We start from the raw sequence: 22,767 nt of genomic DNA on the forward strand, positions 1-22,767 counted from the left end.
TTTTGTGACATAATTCCTTCACTAGATGGTCCCAATTGGGTAGAATCACCTGTGTGATCGATGCAGGACGCGTTGCCCACACTTGATTGATTTCACATGCTTTCGCTCCAGGACATATTTCTGCACCCATCAAAACTGCTGCTTTTACTTTGAAAAGAAAAATGAGTGATATTTTGTGAATCTTTAGATTTAGACGCACTGTCGCGAGCATCAACGCACCTTTCCCTATTGTGCATACAAAATGGCCAAACATTCCACTGACCACAGTGCATCAGAATGTTCAATGTTATATGCAAATGATCCTACTGCGTGTTTTCAGTGTGAATATTTTGTGTCATATACAGATAATATACTGCATGATATACTATGATTTATAGAGCTCTTTTAGTGGGGAGAAATCCTGCACTGTCACAAGTAAAGATGAATAATATCTTAGTCTCCATATATAAAATCATGGCTAACAATACAAAGACAACTGTGATCAGCAGCAGAGCTTTATAGCTGCTACATTTAAAGTAATCCAATTAAATAAAATTAATGAAATAACTTTTTGTTCTTTAATTGCCAGTCTGATTAATGTACATAATTAAATAGATTCAGGCTTTAGAAGCTAGAAAATCTTGACCTTCGGATCCCACTTACTTTATGATCAGAAATAAGTAAGTATGTTTATGTTCAACAACAGCAAATATCAACAAACTTCAAGGTTGTTTGCATTTTGTTTCAAGACATTGCCAAAGAAAATGGGGAGGAAACAGTGCATTAAAATGTTTTCTAGAAGTGAATTCTTGTGACAAATGCAAAGGTTAAAAAAGAAGAAAAACATTTGATACTCTTGATGGTCCAATTGAATTTTGGTAAACTGAGTATGTTTTGCAACAGAAGTTGCCCTTTTTTGGAAAAATTGTATCAATTTAAAGCTTAGTATATAAAAATAAGTTATTACATTAACAGTGCTGATAAACAATGTATCTAACCATGTTGGCTATTCTTTTGCACTTTAGTTATTCAGTACATTTGTAAGGGTAAGGACTGCTTAAAAGGATTTGCTTTTGAAATGCTCCTAAGAATATGTCAGAGGACGGATGGTGGCAAAACTATGTCAGAGATAGATCATCACTATTTTTTTTAAAACTTAAAAGTAGCTGCAGAATTTGGTGAATATAGTTTCACAAAAAGAGGTGCATGGGTGCATTCACAATAAGTCTCCCCCACAATGGAACATAAAAGTACATTAAACAAGAATTTTAAATAGACTAATGAGAATTTTTTTCATGAGTGCTCAAATGAAAGAATACACTGAGGACACTGAGCAGAACATTGTTTTAACATAAACCATAGAAATCTTTTTTAATGGTAATGCTGTCATTACTATAATTTGACACACAGGGGGAAAACACATTAGTAGGAATGACTTAGAAGTTGCTTGTATTACATAACATTAGCACTCAGGTTACAAATCTGATGTATGAAGTGTTCTGAGTTTTACTCATAGTTACACTATCATATTTTAGAGCTGCATACTTATCCCATTGACTAGTATGAAACAATATTTTTTGTCCCACTTTGCCTATTGTATGGTAACTGAACAGTCGTTGCTTTCACATCTAACAAAAACTGAAAGATGACTATATTATAAACATAATTCAAAACAACAAAACTAACCAGAGAAAATATTGTATGAATTGCATGTAAAACATAACAATCTGTGTTTTGTGTGTGTGTTTTTAAAAGAATATTTATGTTCTGCCTTTCAGCAAAAGTATTTATCCTTTCTATGTCTAACTACTGAGTGCTGGGTGGCTTCAGATGGGTGTTTATTGTGGGAATGATGTTCTTCATGCATACAAGGTTTTTGTTTTTGCATTACCCACATGATGCTTTTGGCATTAAAAATGCCAGCTTGTAACCCAACCCACCCACTCCATTTCAATTTGGATTTGCCCAGTATAGTAAATTTTTTTAAAAAATGTATGTTGCCAACAAACCATTTGTGATATCTCAGTGACTCATTGCAAATTTAGCTCCCCATCTGGAACTACCCATACTAAGTTCAACACAGATTTGATTCAGCTAAAGTCGGGCTGTGCTGAACCTCCTCCCCCTATGATCCGTGAGGACTAGAGCCAAATTATGTGTGATGTGGGAGACCTGCAGTCAGATCTCCCAGTGTTACTCACACTTGATAGTTGTGTAGTAGGAATTTCAGCAGGTTTCAATAGGAATATAAGCTACACTTGCTGAGATTCCATCTTCTACAGAAGCATTAAAGGACTCTGTCCCTTTTTGTATCTGGCTACTTTACACATGGGTGGCCAATTTGCTTAGGCACTTGAACAGGCAGAAGGAGTGGGGGGTTGTTTAATTCTTTTCCCCTTGCTGTGCCATCTTTGAAATCTAAATTTTATTATTGGAACTGCTGTTATCCTCACTGGATGGATGAGTGAGGAAATAAAGGGACAGCAAACTCATAGCTGCATTTCAGAAAAAAATAAGACAAACTCTTGGGAGATATGATCACAACATGTGGGCTCCCAAAGAGGAGACCATGGATGTTCTGCTCCTCCCTGAGCATTTTGATGCTGCTCTGCTCTGCGGTTTGACTTAGTATGTCATCTAAACCAAGCTTTAGCTCCTCCAGGCAGACTATGAGTTGCAAATCACACAGCTTGTCATTTGTCTGAAGTGTGGTAAACCACAAGTTCACATTCAGATGACACACCCAGCTATGGCTTTGTTCAAGATAACAACCCATTGATCAGAGAGAACAAAGTGGCTGGAGGAACCCATTCATGCTAAGCCATGGTTTGGCTTAATGTTGTCACATGTGTACTTGGGGCCAGTAACTTGGTGGAAAATTTGTAGAAATGGCCTATCTCATTGGTATTGTACGATGTGCATTGCATGTAATGCTGACAGGGTTTATTTTCTAAAATGAGAATGATCAGTGCTTAAGGTGGCCTGAAAGTCATATACTGGTGGGTGGAATGAGAAGCAGCAACTGTAGTGAATGAAAAATAGAGTTGAATTGTGCCTCTGGATTAAAAATTATAAATACAGTGCAGCTCATTTTGTTTGGAAGGAGGAGGTTAAGAGTAGTGTTATCACAACACTTTCTCTTTTTTTGCAATGGAGGCGGGCTGTGAAGTTGATGATCTCAGCTGTACAATTAATTAAGGGCTGGAGGGAGTGATGGAAACCAGGGAAAGAAATCAGAGTTTCATCTGTGGGTGGAAAGATGACATCCAGATGTTGGGTCTATCTGTAAATGGACAGCAAATCTACCCATTGAGAAACAATGGAGCGATAGACCCAGTAAACTGGTTTCTCAGAGGCCAGCTTTGTTGTTTAGTCTTGTCCGACTCTTCGTGACCCCATGGACCAGAGCACACCAGGCACTCCTGTCTTCCAGTGCCTCCCGCAGTTTGGTAAAACTCATGCTGGTAGCTTCGAGAACACTGTCCAACCATCTCGTCCTCTGTCGTCTCCTTCTCCTTGTGCCCTCAATCTTTCCCAACATCAGGGTCTTTTCCAGAGAGTCTTCTCTTCTCATGAGGTGGCCAAAGTAGTGGAGCCTCAGCTTCAGGATCTGTCCTTCCAGTGAGCACTCAGGGCTGATTTCCTTCAGAATGGATAGGTTTGTTCTTTGTGCAGTCCATGGGACTCTCAAGAGTCTCCTCCAGCACCATAATTCAAAAGCATCAATTCTTCGGCGATCAGCCTTCTTTATGGTCCAGCTCTCACTTCCATACATCACTACTGGGAAAACCATAGCTTTAACTATACGGACCTTTGGCTGGTGCTAGTTATTGGTGGTCCATGCATGAGGTGAGGTGAAGCCATTTGCCTAAGGTGGCAGATTCAACCTCTTCCTCCTAATACAGTGGATCCCAGTGGGGCTTGTCATCAGCAAGCCCATGCCTACAGAGGAACAACCAGGAGCTCACTTTAAGCCCCCAGCTGTATCTTTGTAGCCATGTCCTTACCTGCCACACACCTTAGGTCTCATATGATGTCAGGTGGCTTGTGGCAACTGCTGTGCAGGCCAAACTGGACCCGTAATGGGACGGATTTGATCTGCAGGCTGGAGTTGCCCACTTCTCTGTTAGAGCAATGACATGAGCAAAGGTTTGCCCATCCTGAGTCTTTATAAAGAAAGGAAGACTTGACCATGGGAAGCTTTGCACGTTCAACCCTGTTAAATCACACCACGGCTGCAAAAGCAAAACGGGAGTTTGCTTCTGGTGCATTTCGTTTGCGATCCTCACTGTGTTTACTTAAGCAGCAAGCCTCATGGAATATGATAGGGCTTACTCCCATGTAAGGGAGGTTTTCAGCCTTACTTGGGAATAAGCACAAAGGACATTTATAAAGGAACGAAATGAGCGTCTGACTTCCCGGCCAGCCTCCCCCTGATTATAAACATGCTGCGATGACCCCCATTCGCTCTCTTGGGCTCGGGCATGGCAGCCCAGGACCTCTGCTGCCTCCGTTGCCAGCCGCTCTCTGGGCGGCCATTCGGGGGCGAGCTGCCCCCCACTGCCAACTTTCTTCCCCCTCGCGCGTGTCAGGAGGCGCTGCTTCGCTTATCGCTCGCTCTTTGCTGCCGACGCGAGGGAAAGGCAGCAGGCAGCAAGTGGCCGGCCATCGGCCATCTCCTCTCACGAGGCTCTCCGGGGACGCTCCTTTTCTGAGGCGAATTGCCCGGCGGGAAGCCGGCCGACTCGCCCCGAGACCCCTCCAGCTGTGGCGCTTCCCACCCGCTCGCCTCGCTCCTTCGCCCAGCCGGCTTGCTCCTTTTCGCCTCGGCGTGTGCGCGCGCGCGCCCGCCTTTTCCCCTCAGTCCCAGCCGGGCTGCTTTTCTCTCTCCCCCCCCCCACCCCGCCTCACCGCCCCGCTTTCCCTCCCTCCAGGCGCATGGCTGGCTGAGGGCGGCTCGGTGGGCGCGCAGGGACAGCCTCCCGCAGGATGAAGAAGAGCTCGGCTGGTGGCAGGAGAGAGGAGAAGCTGCTCGCAGCCCAAGCCCAGCCCGGGAACGGTAAGTTCGCGAGGGGAGCCTCGGCGCCCGCCCTCGTCCATATTCCTCTCAGGTTTGGGGGGGCGGGGGGAGAGAAAGGGGACAACAATCCCCACGCACTTCTCCCTCACGGAGGCGAGACGGAACCTGCCCTCTGGGGGCTTAAAAGGCGGGAAGAGGGACAGCGGGGAATCTGCGCGGCGGTCTTCCCGCTGCTTTGAGGCGCCTCTCGCGAAGGCGGCAAAAATAGGCGCGAAAACGGGAGGGGTGGGCTGAGGGGGGGGAAAGAGGCCCGGTAGAGATGAATGGCGACGCTGGGCAGATGGAAGTTTCCAAATTAAGAAGCGCGTCTTGGAATTGTTGTCGGAACAATTCGGCGTTCCTTGCGAGAATGGAGGAGGGGGGTCGACGCGGTTCTGTGGGTCTGGGGTCCTTGGGAAGAAGGACTGCGCCTCCTCAGAGACGCGCCAGAGCCCCCTCGCCTGCTCTGCTCCACGACGCCTGGGACTTGGGCGAATATTTGCCCCGAGCTTTCCCGCCCTGTGACTCTCTGCTGGTGGGACCTGCTGGTGCGCAAAAGGGCTCCTGAACTGTTTTGTTTCTCCTGGTGGCTTTTCTTTATAGTTCTTGCTAAAGGACGAAACTCTCTTTTCCCTGCTCGCTCTCTGCCTCCCATGCATTTAAGCTGAAGGACCTTTGATTTGGTTGTACTGTACTGCATGTCCCCCCTGAGGTAGCGAGTGCATCCTTAGCTCAGATGGGAAAGGGCTGCAGCTGAAACCTCCCAAGCTCACCCTCTGAACTGGATCCTGCCTTTCCACTGAATCTCAGAGCAGTGCCCTTCTATCTGTGCTCCGAGGCATCGGGTTGTTGTTGTTGTTTAATTCGTATGATGAGTCCTGGCACGGGAAACAGGTACCCGAGACTGAGAACTCTGGTGAGCAATGGCTAAAATAAGTTGAGCCAGTGATTTGTTATAAAAGCACTTAGGAATGCCAATAAATCTCAAAGGGAGCGCTCCAAACCTTACTGGCTAGCACGTTCAGGAGCTTCAATGCTTGGAAAGCATTTTTAAAATAATACATTTTTCCCCCCTGTGGGCGGAAGAGAGAGGTGTGTTTTGTTGGCTTATCTGGTGAGAATTCTGCAGAACCTGGAGCAAGAGAAAAACAGTTGGTTCTGATTTCAGATCCTAGTGTTTGTTGATAGGTGAGCTATAGTTAGTACAGTAGGAGCAAAGGATGCTTATTATTTTTTTACTAATAAAAGCTTTCCTGTCTGTGTCATATATGCTGATGTAAACAACCAGTTACATATTAAGCTACTGGCATGACATCCATAGAGAGAATGACACTTTCTGGTTCGTTTCATTGGTCTTCCAAGATTGCTGTTTAACTGTACCAAACACAAAGCAATTAATTAAACCAAAATGAATAATTAAAAATTACGGAGCTGCAGTATGGGAAAAAACATTTTGCTGTTTGTTGCTGAATGTCTTTCCCCAGAAAGTAACTTTGGTGCTTGAGGGGGAAAGTTAGTGTGGAAATGCTTTAAGAAAAGGTATAAAATAGTTAACATTTGGTGGTGATCCTGTGGCAGGGACTTGGCACTACTAACGCTGCTTATTAAATGGCGTAATTGTCATGGGACTTAACTAGAGCCAGATTTTTGACTCTTGGAAAAGGAAAATTTACAGCGGTTTCTCATAGTCCTCCTCCTGCACCTACACCTGCCTCCTACCTACTTTCAGTTACTGTGGCTTTCTCATTACACTGTCACTTTGTGAAATGCATACAAATGCGTCAAGCATTAAGTGACTGCTCTGAGAAAATAACTGTGCATGAACTATCCAATGCATAAAGTACAAAGTTAAAGGAAAGATGCATTTGGGCTACACGCCTACACCCACTGACTAAATTGAGATGGTCTGTGTTTGTTTTTGTTTTATTATATATTTTGTAATCTCATTTTGTATTTTTCTCTTGTGAACTGCCCCAGGATCTTTGGATTGGGGGGCCAATACAAAATTAATAAATAATAGTAAGAATAAATAAATAGGACTTCTTGGGGGTAGACATTGGCAAGCACTGCTAACTCTCTTTTACCTACACTTCACTCCCTAGACAGTTGATACTTAGAAAAATAAAAGGGAAACCCATTAAAATCTGAGTAGGTGTTTAAGATGGATGGGCAATTCATAATCAAAGAGTTGGAAGGGACCTGCAGGATCATCTAGTCCAACCCCCTGCAATTCAGGAATATGCAGTCATCCCATCCAGGCATTGAACTTGCAACCTTGGTGTTAACAGCACCATGCTCTAACATGGTTCCATAGCTATATGGAAGCTAAGACACAGATATGTGGCACAACCCTGAGGTCAAATAGGGCACCTGTGATTTACTCAGAAGAAAGTTCCACTGAATTCACTAGGACTTTCTCTCAAGTAAGTGCATGTAAGGCTGCAGCCTTCACAACCATCTAAAGTGAGTTATTTACAGTCCACTCCTATGCATATCTACTAAGGCAGGCATCCCCAAACTTGGCCCGCCAGCTGTTTTGGGACTACAATTCCCATCATGCCTGACCACTTGTCCTGTTAGCTAGGGATGATAGGAGTTGTAGTCCCAAAACAGCTGGAGGGCCGAGTTTGGGGATGCCTGTACTAAGGAATACATAGTTTATTTAATGTTTGTACCTCATGTTTTTCATAAAGTCAAAACACCTTGCCCCCCAAAACACCAAAAGTTGCCCAATACTATGCACTGGATTTTGAAGCTTAGCAGAATTTGAATCAGGGTTTGCTGAATCTCAAACTTTTAAAGCCACTTTATTGTAAAGTTTTTAAAATGCCAGCAGGCAAACAAGCTTCTGGTGTGTTGGCTTTTAGTGTGTTCCTGGAAACTATCAGAAATATGTGCTTTGTCCATGTGGCTTTAGGCATGGTGGGTAGCACAACTGTGGGGTGTGAATTATATTTAACAGAAGATTTGTTAACACTTGTGATTTCTCCCATCCAAATCCCTTCCTTAGCCAAGTCTAGGATTTTTAGCATTAGCCATGCCCCTGACTAGGGCACAGCAATAGTGGCAATGCAACTAAAATTGGCTACAGTTTCAATTGTAGACCAGTATGTTTCTCACTACACTAAACATAGCCCACCAGCCATGTATTGTGCTGAATCATGAGCTTGACAACCTCCTGTTTTATTTTTTTAGCTTCAGGAAGACAACAAAACCAAGAGGAATTTCTTGCAGGCGGTATCTAAAATGATGGAAATTCCTTGTCTCTTCATTGCATGTGGAAGCTCCCAGGTTTTCCACCAGGTAGACCTGAGAAATACTCCCTGCCTGAAACCCTGAGAGCCAGTCAGTGTAGATCAGTGTTTCCCAAACTTGGGTCTCCAGCGGCTTTGGACTACAACTCCCATCATCCCTAGCTAGCAGGACTAGTGGTCAGGGATGATGGGAATTGCAGTCCAAAAACAGTTGGAGGTACAAGTTTGGGAAACGCTGATGTAGACAATGCTGAGCTAGATGGACCAACTTATATAAAGGCAGATTCCTGTGTTCCCACAAAAACTGAAGGTTTGTTCCTGTGTGATTAAACTCCCTATAAGCTATGTGGAGAGCTACTCTCACAAACAACTTATTTTGTGTAACTCTGCCTGTATAATTGCATTATAGGCAGCTGATCACATAAATGACTGTACTTGTGAAGCAAATCGAAGCAAATTTCAGTAAGGAACCTTTCAGGTACTGAACCAAGCCACCCTCTTGGCAGAATCCTATACATGTTCACTTGTAAGTAAGTTTCATTGTGTTAATGTGGTTTACTGCCTTGTAAATATATTTAGCGTTGCAGCCAATCTTACTCAATAAACTAATTAATAAATTACCACAGGCACATAGATACATGCAAGTTCTCTCAAGCTTGCATCAGATTAACTTGGCCATGATTCAGTGACTTTTAAAAAGTTCAGATCTTCTATGATTTCTCCAAACCCATATTTGCCATCTTTCCCATTCCCCACAGAAAACCAACCCCCTCTAAATACATTATCCTTTTCCTTCCTGATATGCAAGTTGCTATGGTGGAAGCAAGAGCAGGGGTGCCCAGAGTGAGAAGGGGCAGTTCTATCCCAGATGGCAGAACACCAGGGCACAAAGACCAATCAACATGGGATGTGTAGTTCTCCCATAGGCTGCTGCAATAGGTGGGGGGAACCCTCCCTCTGAAAAGGGAATGGGGGAGTGTGGATTGACAGGGAAGGTGGATCACAACAGGTGCAGGGGTGGGGGAGTTGGAAATATTTACCTCAGCTGGATTTTATTTTGAGTCAGAAGGTTAATTTTGGTGCTTGTAAAATTTACTGCTTTTTGAGGATAGCCCTATAGAATGTTCCCAAGCCCTAGCTCAGAGAATTTTGCTAGCCTCTCTGTGAGCAAGCTACATGCTGTACTCCACTACATGCCATGAAGCTGCAGTGGGGCCTTATCCATTGCAAACTGACCTCAGGAGGGGGCAATTGGCTTGGCTGCTTTTGTTCCAGACTTGCATTTATCTGGCAAATATAGCTGTGGTGGCCTGAAGGATGAAAGCAGCACGCTCTCTTTGTTTGTGTATTTGTGAAAGAATGTTTCAAGGAATAAGTAACTAGGAAAGGAAAGGATTAGCATCCCTTTCTTGCCTACCCTCCTATTACCGGTACTTATCAAGGAAAATAGATATATTGGGACTTTGTTACATACAGCTGTAATGTCACGTTCAGATTTGTCCCTTAAAAGATGCAGGAACCAAAGGCAAAGCAACAGCAGAAGGTTGGGTCTTAGGTTGTGTATTTTGACTTTAAATGCATCACACACAGCCAATGGCTAGCTTGGATTCTTCCAAGAAAAAACCAGAACAGCTGAGAAACTACAATCAAGTCATTTGAGCAGAAGGACATAGTAAAAGGGGTGGTTGTGACAATCAGTTGAAAGGAAAAGAGTGCACTACACAAATTGGAACGTTCTTATTCTTATTTCTGGTTGCAAGATTTGAGAAAGCAGTTACTTACAATTGCATTTGAGAATTTATTAATTTAGTTATTGAAATTATATACCGCCCTGTACCCGGACGTCCCAGATGGAATAAGGTATAAGATAACACACTTTATTTAACAGTCTTGAGAGGTTCTCCCTATGGTGGGAGAAAGAGCAGAACAATGGTTCCTTCTAGAGAGGATGGATTTGGGGTCCTATGAATAGGTGCTTGGTAACTGCACTTTAGAGATGGCGTGTGGACAGGAAAGGGCTTCCGATCTGCTATACATGCAAAAGTGACATCCAAGCAGCAATCGATGGTTAATTAGTAGTGAAGGTGGCGCTGGGATTTTTCTGCTTGATCCTACAGATGTATGCTTATTTGAAAATAATTCCACTATGCTAAAGGGATATTTCTCTTGGGTAAGTGTGCATAGGATTACAGATACGATGTGCAATCCCAGTCATTTATTCAGAAGTAAGACCTGCTGAGTTCATGGGGGGGGGGGAGACTCACTAGAAAGTATGCATATGCATTATTAGAAATGTTTAAACTTAACTTTGTATGAGTAATGTTCATTAGTTAAATCAGGGGTGGGGAACCAAATGTGTCCCACCAGGTCTGCAAGGATGTTTTGGACAAGCCACTGCCACCTACTTTACACCTGGCATCATATATGACATCAGGTGTGGGGCAGGTAAGAATAGGACTTGCACAGGGTTGAATAAGCCCTTTGAAGTGTCTCCCCTCACTCCTGCAGGTGAACTTCAGCAGGTGTCAGCCATCTGATATCAGATGATGGCTTGCGGGGGGGGGGGGGAGGGATGATGCACAGAATAGCTTCCCAGCCCATAGCTGGTGGTTTCCTGCATCCTACTAAAATAATAAAGTACTATGCAGTCATGATGCAGCAAATAGTAATATCAAAATACGTTTCATACTTTTTTAAAAACAACAACAACACCAAATGTTTATTGGTTTTCAAACCAGTGAAGTATATATTACTGTTGTTTTCTTACACATTTTTGTCCTTTACATTATTTTAAAGACCATTTATTTTCTCCTGATAAATAACTTTTAATTATAGGAATAGCTTTTGCAGACTTTAGTGTTGGGTTTAGATTTGGGAAATTGAGATTCACATCCCTGTCCAGGAGTATGGCTATTTTTGGAAAAGTCACTTTCTGAACCTAACTTACCTCACATAATTTTCTGGAGCTTAAATGCCACTTTTACCTTGCTGGAAGGCCATAATAAAAATACAAGTAATAATAATTAAAAAAAATAAATACAGTAGATAGATAGATAGATATAGATAGATAAATAGGTAATAACCTTGAAGGATGTATTGAAGGTGTATGTTGAAGTTTTGAGCATCAGGTTAGCACTTCTGTATTATCTACTGAACCCAAAACTCTGAACAAATGATTATCAGAATCTTAGCCAAGTTACTCTATTTAGTCTTCAACGTCAAAGAAACACTTCACCCTCTAAGTGTGACTTCTCCAAATAAATTTTAGCTTTGGTTAAGAATGCTGATGATTCCCTTTATCAGCATTGTGGTTTTATTTGAAATAGCCTTATTAAAGAAAAACCCACAGGGGTGACAAAATGGAAACTAGTATTTATCTGACTTATAATGAATTCAGTAGTGCTTGATTTAGCAGTATTTTAAAGCTATAAACAGAATTGGGTTTTTAGTTTATTGATGCATGAATGGAAATATGAAATGACATTTGCAGGGATGCTAAGGGCGGCTAATACAACTCAGAATCCAGAGCAGAGAGAAGGAAGATACAAGAAATAGAAATCAGTTAGTTGGGAAATTGTATGAGTCCTTTCTAAATTTCTGCATTTGTTTTGACACCAGAGTAAACCCATTTCTGCATTATCGCCCAATGTAAATTTGCTTCATTTATTCTGAAAGCAGCAGGAATTCAATGAGCTTAGCGGAGTTCTTTTTTTTACTTTGCTACAATTAAGTAGTTAGATCGGTGTTGCTTTGTTCTTTCATATTGTTACCTGAGCCCTAAATATTCTCTCTACCACCATATTTTCCCGCAATGCTGGTGTTCCTCCATGGAAGTCATTTGCACAGCTGTTCCGGTGCATATAGCTGTGCATGTAACAGAATGGCTGATCCAACCTAAGTATTTATATGCTGTCACAAAAACTGTTGGAAATGGGTTGTAAGCATATTTATTTACCCATCTTTTTCTCCTGCTAGTTGTAAGTGTGCATTACACAGAAGGCTGATTTATTTCATATAAAACTGTTGCTTTTGGCCGATGGGAACTTTTACCACCTCAAATCTTGGGGCATATGGCATTTTCAAGTAAAGTGATCAGTGTTTCATAGTGTTGACAATTTCCCCTCTATTTTTGTAAGTGTACAGTGTTCAAAATTCCCCAGGTGCCAGCTGCATTCTGTGAGTACTGCTGGTCCAATTGCAACCATGGGGAGATCTCTGGGTGCCAAGTTGGCGACTGACATCTCCATCTGGCTGGCTCCTCCAGCTTTCTTAAGGAAGTAAACTGAAGAGCTTATTTATATCCCACCTTTTTCTACAAGGAGTACATGGTTCACCCCCCCCCTCCTCAGTTAATCCCTACAACAACCCTGTGAGGTAGGTTAAGAGGCTGTGACTGGTCCAAGGTCACCCACTGAGCTTCATGACTGAGTGGAGATTTGAACCCTGATCTCCCTGGTACTAGTCTGACTCTAACCACTACACCACACTGCCTTCCTAGAGTACTTCTGTCATCAATAGGCAGCTATTTAAATTAAGTAGGTAAATAAATATGGGGAAAGCAAAATGTCCCTTAGAGAAGAATTTGAAGTCTTTTCCTTTAAGTTTGAATTTGTTTTATTTGATGTTTTAATGTGTTGTAAACTGCTTTGAGATTTTTCCTTAAAATGTAAAGCAGTATAGAAATGAAATGAATGATAAAAATAATAATAGCAACAAATTCAATTGCAAAAAAGTCTCCTAGACATTCCGTTGTAGTGACTGTAACCTAGTTTTAAGGTGTTATTTGGCAATTAGTTTATGCATCTGAGTTTCTAACACTGTTGTGTACAGGTATTAGTGGTTCAACACTATTGGGTTAGACTCTTCTGAAATACAAAAATTGGAATTATTGTATAAATCAAGTAAGTAGTCTTGGATGGTCTCACAGTGTTCTTTTGTTTGCAGAGAAGATTCTTGCAACAAAGGAAACTATGGAGGTTTTGTGCAATGGAGTATGTGAAGTTGAAATATACTTACTGGAAAAGTTGTTCAGTATTATGTTAATGATATGACCATGCAAGGAATCGTGTCACAGGCAATGCATGGGGACAATAAATTGTGACATGCAAAAGTTATTGGGTGGGAAAAGGCACATGGGAGCAAGAAACAGGGTAAGAGGTGGATTAGCAGCTGCACAGGCAGTGGGAAATTTCCTTTGTACTGGAGTCAACATGATGATGGCAGTTTAATGGAGCCGAAGTATGTTCAATCTGCATGTCTTGCATTAGATCACAGGAATCATTCCTATTAGGGCATTGTTGAATAGCTCCTGTTTTGATTTATAGGGCTCTTAAAATCCTGATGGAAACTTCCCAGAGTAATGCTGTTCTGTTGTTAGCTATCATTGTTCTGCTGATCTGCTGCTGCTTTTGCACAATTTCAGCACTCTCACCCCTTTGGCTTAGAAGTTCATTTTCCTCCATAGAATTATCCCAGCCAATCTGGGTGGGATGATATAGCCTTTCAGTTTTGTCTACAGGCTGATATGGACCAAATGAAGCTGATTTACAATGAGGGGAGCTGCATGGAATTTGTCAGGATTGTAAAGGCAAATAAAATATATTCAGGGCAATGACTCCTGAAAAGTCTGAACACGTTCATGATTCTCACAGTGGAACCCCCTCCCCCCCAAAAAAAAGCCTTGGCAGAGGGAGCTTTGAATTATGATAGAATTCCCCATCCCTCTTTTAGTGAAATGGTTTCTCTGAAAAGGTTCTAGGAATGAGCTTATTCTCCAAAATTTTGATGGTTTGCTTTTTATGTTTGGGAACCTCTGGCTCAGTAACATTTTATACTCACATCTGGAAGTTTCCAACCTTTGAATTTTGCACACAGTCTCAGGCTTTTGTCTTTCCATTCAGACTTGCTATGTTATAACAATGAATCATCTTATCCATTAACTAAACTTGGAATGTCTGCCTAGGCATTCTGAATTTGTTTCATCACATTGCGATAATAATTTGTTGGAATCTTGGCAACTCAACCACTTTCCCAGATGTATTTGGGTTGGATTACACACAGTGTTGTTCTGAGCAACAGAAGGATAAGACATCACAACATTTGGATATACCTTGATTTTATTTAGTTCCCTGTATGTTGTCCAGTCTTTGGTAACAGGTGAGGCAGGGGTTTGGAGTAGGGAGCTGTAAGAGTAGAATAACAGGCAATGAGTTTGAATGCTCTTAAAGGTCACAGGTCAGAATGCAAGAACAGCCAAAGACAGGTCTTTCAGAACCCTGGACAAGTCCAAGGGAAAAGGCAGCCTGTTCTGAAAAAGGCTAGTCACTCTATAGTCCCACAATCTGACCTTCTCACAAGCCCTACTCCTTTGCGGGAGAAGAAATATCCTTAAAACAGTGGTTTTCCATCAGTGTGTCATGGAACTCTGGGGTGGTGTGGGTGATGCTCAGGGGTGCTGTGGGCAACACTGGCCTCTGTCCCTCTATCCTTCCCTTCCTCTTCTGATGCCCTCTTGCATCCTTGCCTCCCAAAGGCTTGCACAGCTGTTTGGTACAGCAACCCTGCTGCAGCCATTGTTGCTGCCCAAGGTAAGGTGCTGGCTTCACGTTTACCTTTGGCCAGTCTCCGTTGGGCCACTAAGGCTCAGGGAATCCTCTGCCCATGCCCCTGTGGGGTGGTGTGAGGAGGCACCTGTCTTGGGAGGGCAGCTCAGACAGAGACCAGGGGCAGCAGGAGTGGCTGCCTGGAGGACTGCCAAGGAGAGAGGAGAGGAGAAGAGGCTGAGGGAACACTCCACAAGGGAGAGTGTTTGAAAAAGGTTGAGAGGCTGTAAGCTTTGCAGGCCCTAAGGGGTCACATAACTGGGTTCCTACGCCCCACAGCTTCATTTGTTCAGTCCTAGTGAAACCAGTGGGCCTTACTGAATAAATGTGGCTAGTTTTTGGCTGTAAGTTTGGCATTCATGGGGACGCGGGTGGTGCTGTGGTCTAAACCACAGAGCCTAGGGCTTGCCGATCAGAAGGTCAGCGGTTCGAATCCCCGCAACGGGGTGTGCTTCCATTGCTCGGTCCCTGTTCCTGCCAACCTAGAAGTTTGAAAGCATGTCAAGTGCAAGTAGATAAATAGGTACAGCTCCAGCGGGAAGGTAAACGGTGTTTCCGTGCACTGCTCTGGTTTGCCAGAAACAGCTTAGTCATGCTGGCCACTTGACCCAGAAAAACTATCTGTGGAAAAACGTCGGCTCCCTCGGCCAGTGAAGCGAGATGAGCACCGCAACCCCAGAGTCGTTCGCGACTGAACCTAACAGTCAGGGGTCCTTTTACCTTTACCTTTTGGCATTCATGGTAGTGCAAGAAAAAGACAAAAGACATATAGGGCATGATCATCTACTAAATATCAGCATTAAAGATATGTATGTGTGATGGCTTTGAAGTCTTCAACCTCTTTAGGCCTTGGGGCACATATGGAAACCTGAGAAACTCATAGGCACCACAAGCAACCCCCTCTGCCACACCTGTAACCACACCTGCCCCAGTGTTCAAAACTCCCATTGTTCTAGGCACACTTTGCAACAGGGAATTTCATTAGCGCAAGCAGTTTCTGAGCTCTGGGCTCAGTACTGCGCCTAAGATTTCAGATTAAAACTGCAGAGTGGAAGGAAAGGAGGACCTTTTTTTCTGCCTCCCCACTTCCAGCTATTCTCTGAGAACTGGAGAAGAGACCATTTTAATAATATTAGGGGGGTGGGCAGGGGAAGGGTTGGACCATGTGAAAAATGAACACAATATTTTAGCTGCAGTTCATTCATTTTCAGCTTTGTATTCTTGTTATTAAAAAAGCACACCTAGACATTCTGGTGTTGCTCCCATAACCTTGGTTTAAGGTGCCATTTAGCTCCTGGCTTTCATATCTCAGTTTCTAACACTGACCTGTCCTTCACTCACTCTGTAGCCAATAGAAGGCTCTCAGCTGCAGAGGGAACAGCTAGCCTTTCCCTCCCCAGCTGCAACACCCCATTAGGTTTAAACTTAGTCCTCTGCTAGTTACAAGCAAAGTCCTATTAGAAGTGTATTGAAATGGGAGAAGGAAAAAGGAGAATGTTGTGGGTACTAGGGAAAGTCTTGGCAGACACATGTGCAGTCATCATGGGCACCATGCGGGCATAAATTCAGTGGGAAAATCCATTTGGGTGTTCGCAGTGCATACAAGCAAGAGCTAATCTAAATTATTCTCCCATTAAAACTAATGTTAGTAGCTAGCTAGTTTTGGTTCTTCTTTTCAGTTGGACCAGCTGAGCCAAGGAATTTAGGCATATCATCAGTTCTGCCCCTTAGAGGTATATTCTCTCTAAAGCAAAAACTAGAAGTGCAAACAATATTGGCACATGCTTAAATGTTATGTTATGGATTTCAAAGAACACATACCTCACTGGGATCATGTGCATGGCTAGTTGAACCTCCCAAAAAGAAGACCTCCCACTAACTTCTGTTGTGTCTGCAGTGGTATAGAGCACAAAGGACCAATGCTTTAGTTTACTAGAAACTTAGGAAAGATTCAGAAGGGACCCATGGGCAAGATTCTCTAGTCTTGAGACTTGAATTTCTTTCTACTGAGGCTAAAACTGCACAAGCAGAACAGTTTTTTAAATATAATGTGCAAGTTCAGTTTATGACATTGGATAATCCAGTTTTATAAACTCATGAATATGTAATTATGCATTTGAAATAAAAAGAGTGCAGATAAATTATGAAGGCAAATGTGCTATTTTGTTTTAATCACATGAGAATTTTATACAAAATGTAATTTGCTGATTTTCCTTATTCAGTTGCTACACCATTGCTGTTTCTGTTGAATAAGGAAGAGTGAAGAGGTCCCAGTCCATGTCCTCTGTATCTTTCTGCCTATTGCTCGTTCTCTCCTCTTTCATTTTACATCTATATAATAATGTGAAGATATCATTGGGAAGTTTAAATATCTCTTTCCGTGTGTATCCAAATTTTAAAGATAAGACTGGTTTTGTTCTATGAGTGCATCTGGTAACCACCACCTTTGTGAACATTTGGATAACTAACTCAGAACAGACAGGCTTATCAACATGGTTGAATATCTCTGGACGTTGAATATGATGAATTTTGTGAATTCCATTATGATAACCAATTAAGCGCTATGTTCTTTGTGGTTTGTCATCTTGTTGTTCATCTCTTTTTGTGGTTTGCATTTCATGAACTATTAAATCATCCAATGCTTGACCCTTAAGCATTTTGCTTTTTTGCTTTTTTCTTGCTGTTTGCTGCTGAGAAATGTACGTAACCATAACTTACATTTGAAGAACTCCCCCCCCCCTCTCCTATGTGTAGCATTTTCTTCAAAGGAGCCTGCATCTGATGTTTGAAATGGAAACTTGATAATTTTATCTATTTTTTCCTAAAGATATGCAATCTGGTTATAATAAATCCCTGAAGGCAACTGAAATATGAATAAGACACAAAGGTGATTAAAAACATTGCTTTTTAAAAAATTGTTTTGAAAAATGCATTGAATTTGCTATAGCTCAGTCGCCATTTAGTATCACAATTGTATATTACACTTTCAAACACATTCAAAACGTTTGATTTGAAGCTGTATAGCTGAGTCCATGGAACCACTGAGTGTGCCTTAGTTAATGATACAGTTGAAGTTGACAGAACATTGTTACACACAACACAATAATATTTGTATTGCATTAAAGTGTATGTTTCCACTGGAAAATCCTTTCTTGCTTTTCATCAGTAAAATGCAATTACTAAAACCATAATAAAAAGACTTTTCCTGGAGTGAGCACTATAATGAGCCAATAGAAATAACAGATAGAATCATTAATGCTAGTATGATTGTGTAGAGATTGTTGAAAAACATACATTTCAGTTGCTAGTCTTTATGTGGGAAACCTATGTACAATAACTTTTTAATGTCCTTACAATGCTTTTCTAAGGTCATGATTTCATAGAATTATAGAAACGTAGAGTTGGAAGGAATCCCAAGGTTTATCTAGTCCCCTGAAATGTAGGAACATGCAGCTGAGGGAATCAAACCTCAGACCTTGGTATTATCAGCACCACACTCTAACCAACTGAGCTATTGCACAAGTGCTGTAGCTCATAACCTTACTCTAGGAGTAATTTTGACAATATGTGTTTGGGATGTGCTGTTGAGTGGGCAGGTACAAGTTGATGTGCCATAATTTATTGTTGATCATTGGAGCTGGGGTTGGTGGCATAGGCTTCTTGGACTGCTGTGTTGTTAAAATGCCTAGAGCATACTGGAACCGTGGGACCAAACAAACAAGGACTTTGAAGGTTGGAGATCAGGAAGGGGAACGGCATTGTCCTTGAACTCACATGGAGGGTGCAGCAGAAGATCAGGAACAAGGAGATGAATAAAGTTTTGGTGACTGCAAATAACTGCTTGGCTGATGAGATGGACCCAAAGACTGTAAATCCTGGTGCCATAATCATTCAAGAGAGCCAGCCTACACAGACCTGCACTTTCTTATTTTGCTCTATGTATTTTTCAGAGCATGGAATGCTTTCTCTTCAGTTCACAGCTGCACACATTTTCCCTGACAATTTCTGTCCAAATACTGTTACAGTAAATGTACATATGTAGCATTACGTTCAAATTCCATGAGCAACACAGGCTCTACCGCCTTCTCCACTCTTTCAGAAATGTATGCTAAGCAAAGCTTCATTGAGAAATAAAGCAATGAGGCTCAGCTAGAATTTCTGCTTAGTATAATGATCACTCCACTCCATTTAGTATAAATAGCACATTACTTGTAAACATGGGATATTTTTGCAGTATTATGGACGAGTTAATATATTTCACTCCATATTCCAGATACTTTAATTTAATGACTAAGGAGGACCTATTTGGTTTCTAACATTTGATGTTCCTTTTATGTCTATTTCACATGTCCAGATTTTATCAACTGCATTTTTTCCTGCTTCCCAGTGGCCTTTTTAATCTTTTTTCTTCTTCAGATCATAGAGTTATGATCACATGTGACAGTGGCAGGGTGGATGTAAATATATTGCTATAAGTGTCTATAACAAGATGGGGTTGCAATTTCTTTCTCCTTTGAGCATAATTCTCTGTGGTTGATGTGCATGACTTTGAAGGTTATAGCTGTCCAGTGTCAGTAATTCACTTGGCCATTCCTAAGTGCATCTGTTTACAAGGTTATCTGTCTGATGATTATTGAAGCAAGCAAGCGCAGTATCCTGTTCCCGAATTACTAAAGGAGCTTCTCTGTGTCCTGGAAAAAAACACCCAGCATCACGGCCCTTGTGCTTAGCAGTGTTTGGGGCTTAAGTGAGGAAATAATTCAATTCCCTTTTAATGAAACACTGTAGTCAACAAATTGGATAAAACTGCTTGTGATATTCCCTAGGTCTGTCTGAGGATGGTCACTAGCTCAGTTGCTAAGCCCAGACTTCCCTCAAAATACCTGCTGCCACCTGCTGACTTTATATTCTTGAGTACATCCTTACCAGACATGTCGGGTGAAATATATTAACCTTAGAATCCCAGACCGGAATACAGACAGCTAATTAAATTAATGTTTATGTTTTAAGGAACATAGCATCCAGAACAAGTAGTCATTTTTATACAGAGTACTCACAGTTCTAATGCCCCATTCTAACTCTTAAAATTTATGTGTTTTCATGTGCACTTTCATTATCTTCCACTTCATGCCCTCTTTCTCACGGACTCTTCAGCTGCCCTATTTTTCAACTCTCATTTCTGACCAACAGCTTCTATCTGTCACTCACTCTAGCTTCACCCAGCATTCCATTCCACTCTCTTCCCCTCGGTCTTAAGTCCTGTTGCCCACATCTGCTTCAAAGGGTTTGAGGACTATTTAGAATGGCACTGGAGTTGGCATGAATTGGCAACTAAAGGGGGAATTGTTGGCAATCATTTCCCTGGCTGTTCCACTGCACAAATCCTCTGTTAATTCAAGGAGCCTTCTGTCAGTGGAAGAAAACCACTGGATACATTCTGAATAAGACTTCTTCACTGTGGAAAAAGAAGCAGTAGGAACCTCGCAGGCTCTGGGATCTGTATTTGTAATGATTGTGGCTTTGAACATAACCTGCACTTCACATCCCTTGCAATATCTGAAGTGCTTAACAAGCAGAATTAAGTTAATTGAGGGGAGAAGACTTTAAAACATGCAAGGCTTGCCCCACCGAGGAGAACAAGAAGGAACACAAATTTGGCAAAAATAAATGCAAGTGGACATTAATGGATGTTGTATATTTGTGGAGCATATTAGTAAAAACAAAAACAAACAAACCCAAAGAAAAACAGTTATTTTATTAACTTTCTAAGTGTGGCAGTGAATAATTTTCTGCAGTTCAATTAATTCATTCTGATTTTCTGCAGAAGCATGATAGAGGAGTATCAAATTACACAGGATGTAGAAAAAGTAGATAGGGAGAACTTTTCCTGCCTTTCCCGTGATAGTATAATATTGGTTCATTCAATGAAGCTGGATGTTGGGAGGTTCAGGAGTGACAAAAAAAAGTGTATCACAAAAACATAACTGAACCATAACATTCCTTGCCACAATATGTGGTTATGACCATAAACTTCAGTAACTTTAAAATGGAATTGGACAGATGCATGTAGGCAGGGAAGTAGCCTCAGGGAGGGGAGTGGCTGTCGGGGCAATGGCACATTTTTTGGGGGTGCTGCTGCTCATGCTACCCTGCCAGCCCTGCACTGCTTTGCGAGGCTGGTATGATCCCAGCCTCACAAAGCAGCTTGGGGCTGTCAAGGTAGCACAAGAAGGGTCCTGTGATCCTAGCCAGAGGGTGGTGTGTGTGTCCTAGGGTGGCACAGGGGTCTTTAAAAAACCTCAACAACTTTGATTTCCTAAAAAAAGAGTGCAACAACCTCAGTCCGCCCCAGGCACCAGCGGGGGTTGCTACGCCGCTGTCCCAGCCTTGCTGTCCCAGGCTTGAGGCTGGCATTGCTCCAGTGGCATTGGTGAGGGCTGGGCTGCCACAGCAGGCTCCATTCACCCTCCGCACCCCAGCGGCAGCAAATCATGCTACGCCGCAGCATGTAGGATAAGTCTACCAATGACTGATCATCATGATGATTGTATACTACTTCCAGTATCAGAAGTAGCATGCCTCTGAATACTGTCGCTGGGGATCATGAGCACTATTGTCCTCATGTCCTGCTGTTGGGCATCTTATGGGCAACTGGTTGGCCACTGTGGGAAAGAGGATGCTGGGATAGATAGGCCTTTGGTTTCAGGACTCTTGTTATGTTATTCCATGAAATTCAGGTTTCACACAGCCACCAGTCTTTTAGCACACTGCAGTGTTCAACATATTTGCAACCTAGATACTTTTCACAAATGAAATGTTTTCTGATTCTGTGGCTTCTTTCTTATTCCACTGAGAGAGGATGCGCTCCAGCTCTTATCGATCCCCTCTATAGTTTGCCATCCAATATATGGGTTTCTACATAAAAGGTGGTTGGTGAAATACAAATCAAATTAGAATACTGTAGAAATTCAGCCAATTGCATGGTAAATCTACAGAATGTCTTGTGAAATATTTGAGCACCAGCTTTCCCCTGAGGAATACATATCTTCATATTTTATGTAAAGGTACTGTTTCATTCAAGGGTAATGCAGGGCATTCCAGTCAAGTTTCTTCCACTAGGTATGTTTATACCCAAGTACTGATGTCATTGCTCTCTGGCACTGGAGAAACACTTGAGGCACCCATGTTTGCTGTGTAGATTTCCATGGAGAGTTCTTTAATTTCTTACAACTATGGGATCACCTTTAGGAAATGAAGTAAAACTGGCATGAGCAGCAGTGTGACGTATTTACATTCTTTTCCTAAAGTTACCTTTAGCTGCAATGAGGTGCAGAAATTATGCAAAGTATCATGTTATATGTTCCTCTGATAACATTGTGTGGAGTGTTTGGGAGATTGTATTGGAAGAGGAACACACATAACTTTATATTATATATTATACTATATACCGTATTTTTCCATGTATAAGACCATATCCCCCCCCCCTATTTTTTCAAGTTTAAGATTGGGAGTTGTCTTAATCACGGATAGTGCATACTTGGGATTTCTTTATTTGGAATCCCCAAAAATAGGGCTCATGTTATACACGGAAAAATAAGGTATATAATGATATATATATTATATTATATATTTTGTCTCAATACACATACGACTCTGAATGTCACTAGGAGCCAGTAGTGCCGAATTTCTAAATCACAACGTAGCCAATATCTTCCCTACCCCTGCTGGGTATTTGGCCTATGCGTCTGTGAAATGTGCAAGACATGTGTACCACAATCCATGTCAAACATTCCACAGCCATATGTTTATTGTTGAGAGCATGTTCCAGTGCTTTGCTGGAACACGGCCTGGTATAAAACTTGTTGGTGCCTTT

The 22,767-nt window shown here is 42.1% G+C and overlaps 1 protein-coding gene across 9 annotated transcripts in view; it reads left to right on the plus strand.

The window, feature by feature from the left end:
• The window catches only part of ZNF385D (zinc finger protein 385D), a 549,735-nt gene that overhangs the window by 169,563 nt on the left and 357,405 nt on the right, over positions 1-22,767 (plus strand). For 3 of the 9 annotated variants that reach the window (XM_081883280.1, XM_081883287.1, XM_081883285.1), the window contains one exon: positions 4,914-5,038. The exons of 1 other annotated variant lie outside the window; for it this stretch is intronic. In XM_081883280.1, coding sequence (XP_081739406.1) covers positions 4,969-5,038 — 70 coding nt within the window. In that variant the 5' untranslated portion in view covers positions 4,914-4,968. Of the gene's footprint in view, positions 1-4,913; positions 5,039-22,767 lie in introns of those variants that run through there. 5 more of the 9 variants (XM_081883286.1, XM_081883291.1, XM_081883292.1 and 2 more) reach the window with 2 other exon arrangements.

This window comes from Podarcis melisellensis, assembly GCF_964234715.1.
Source record: "Podarcis melisellensis genome assembly, chromosome: 12".
NCBI classification, from domain to species: Eukaryota; Metazoa; Chordata; class Lepidosauria; order Squamata; family Lacertidae; genus Podarcis; species Podarcis melisellensis.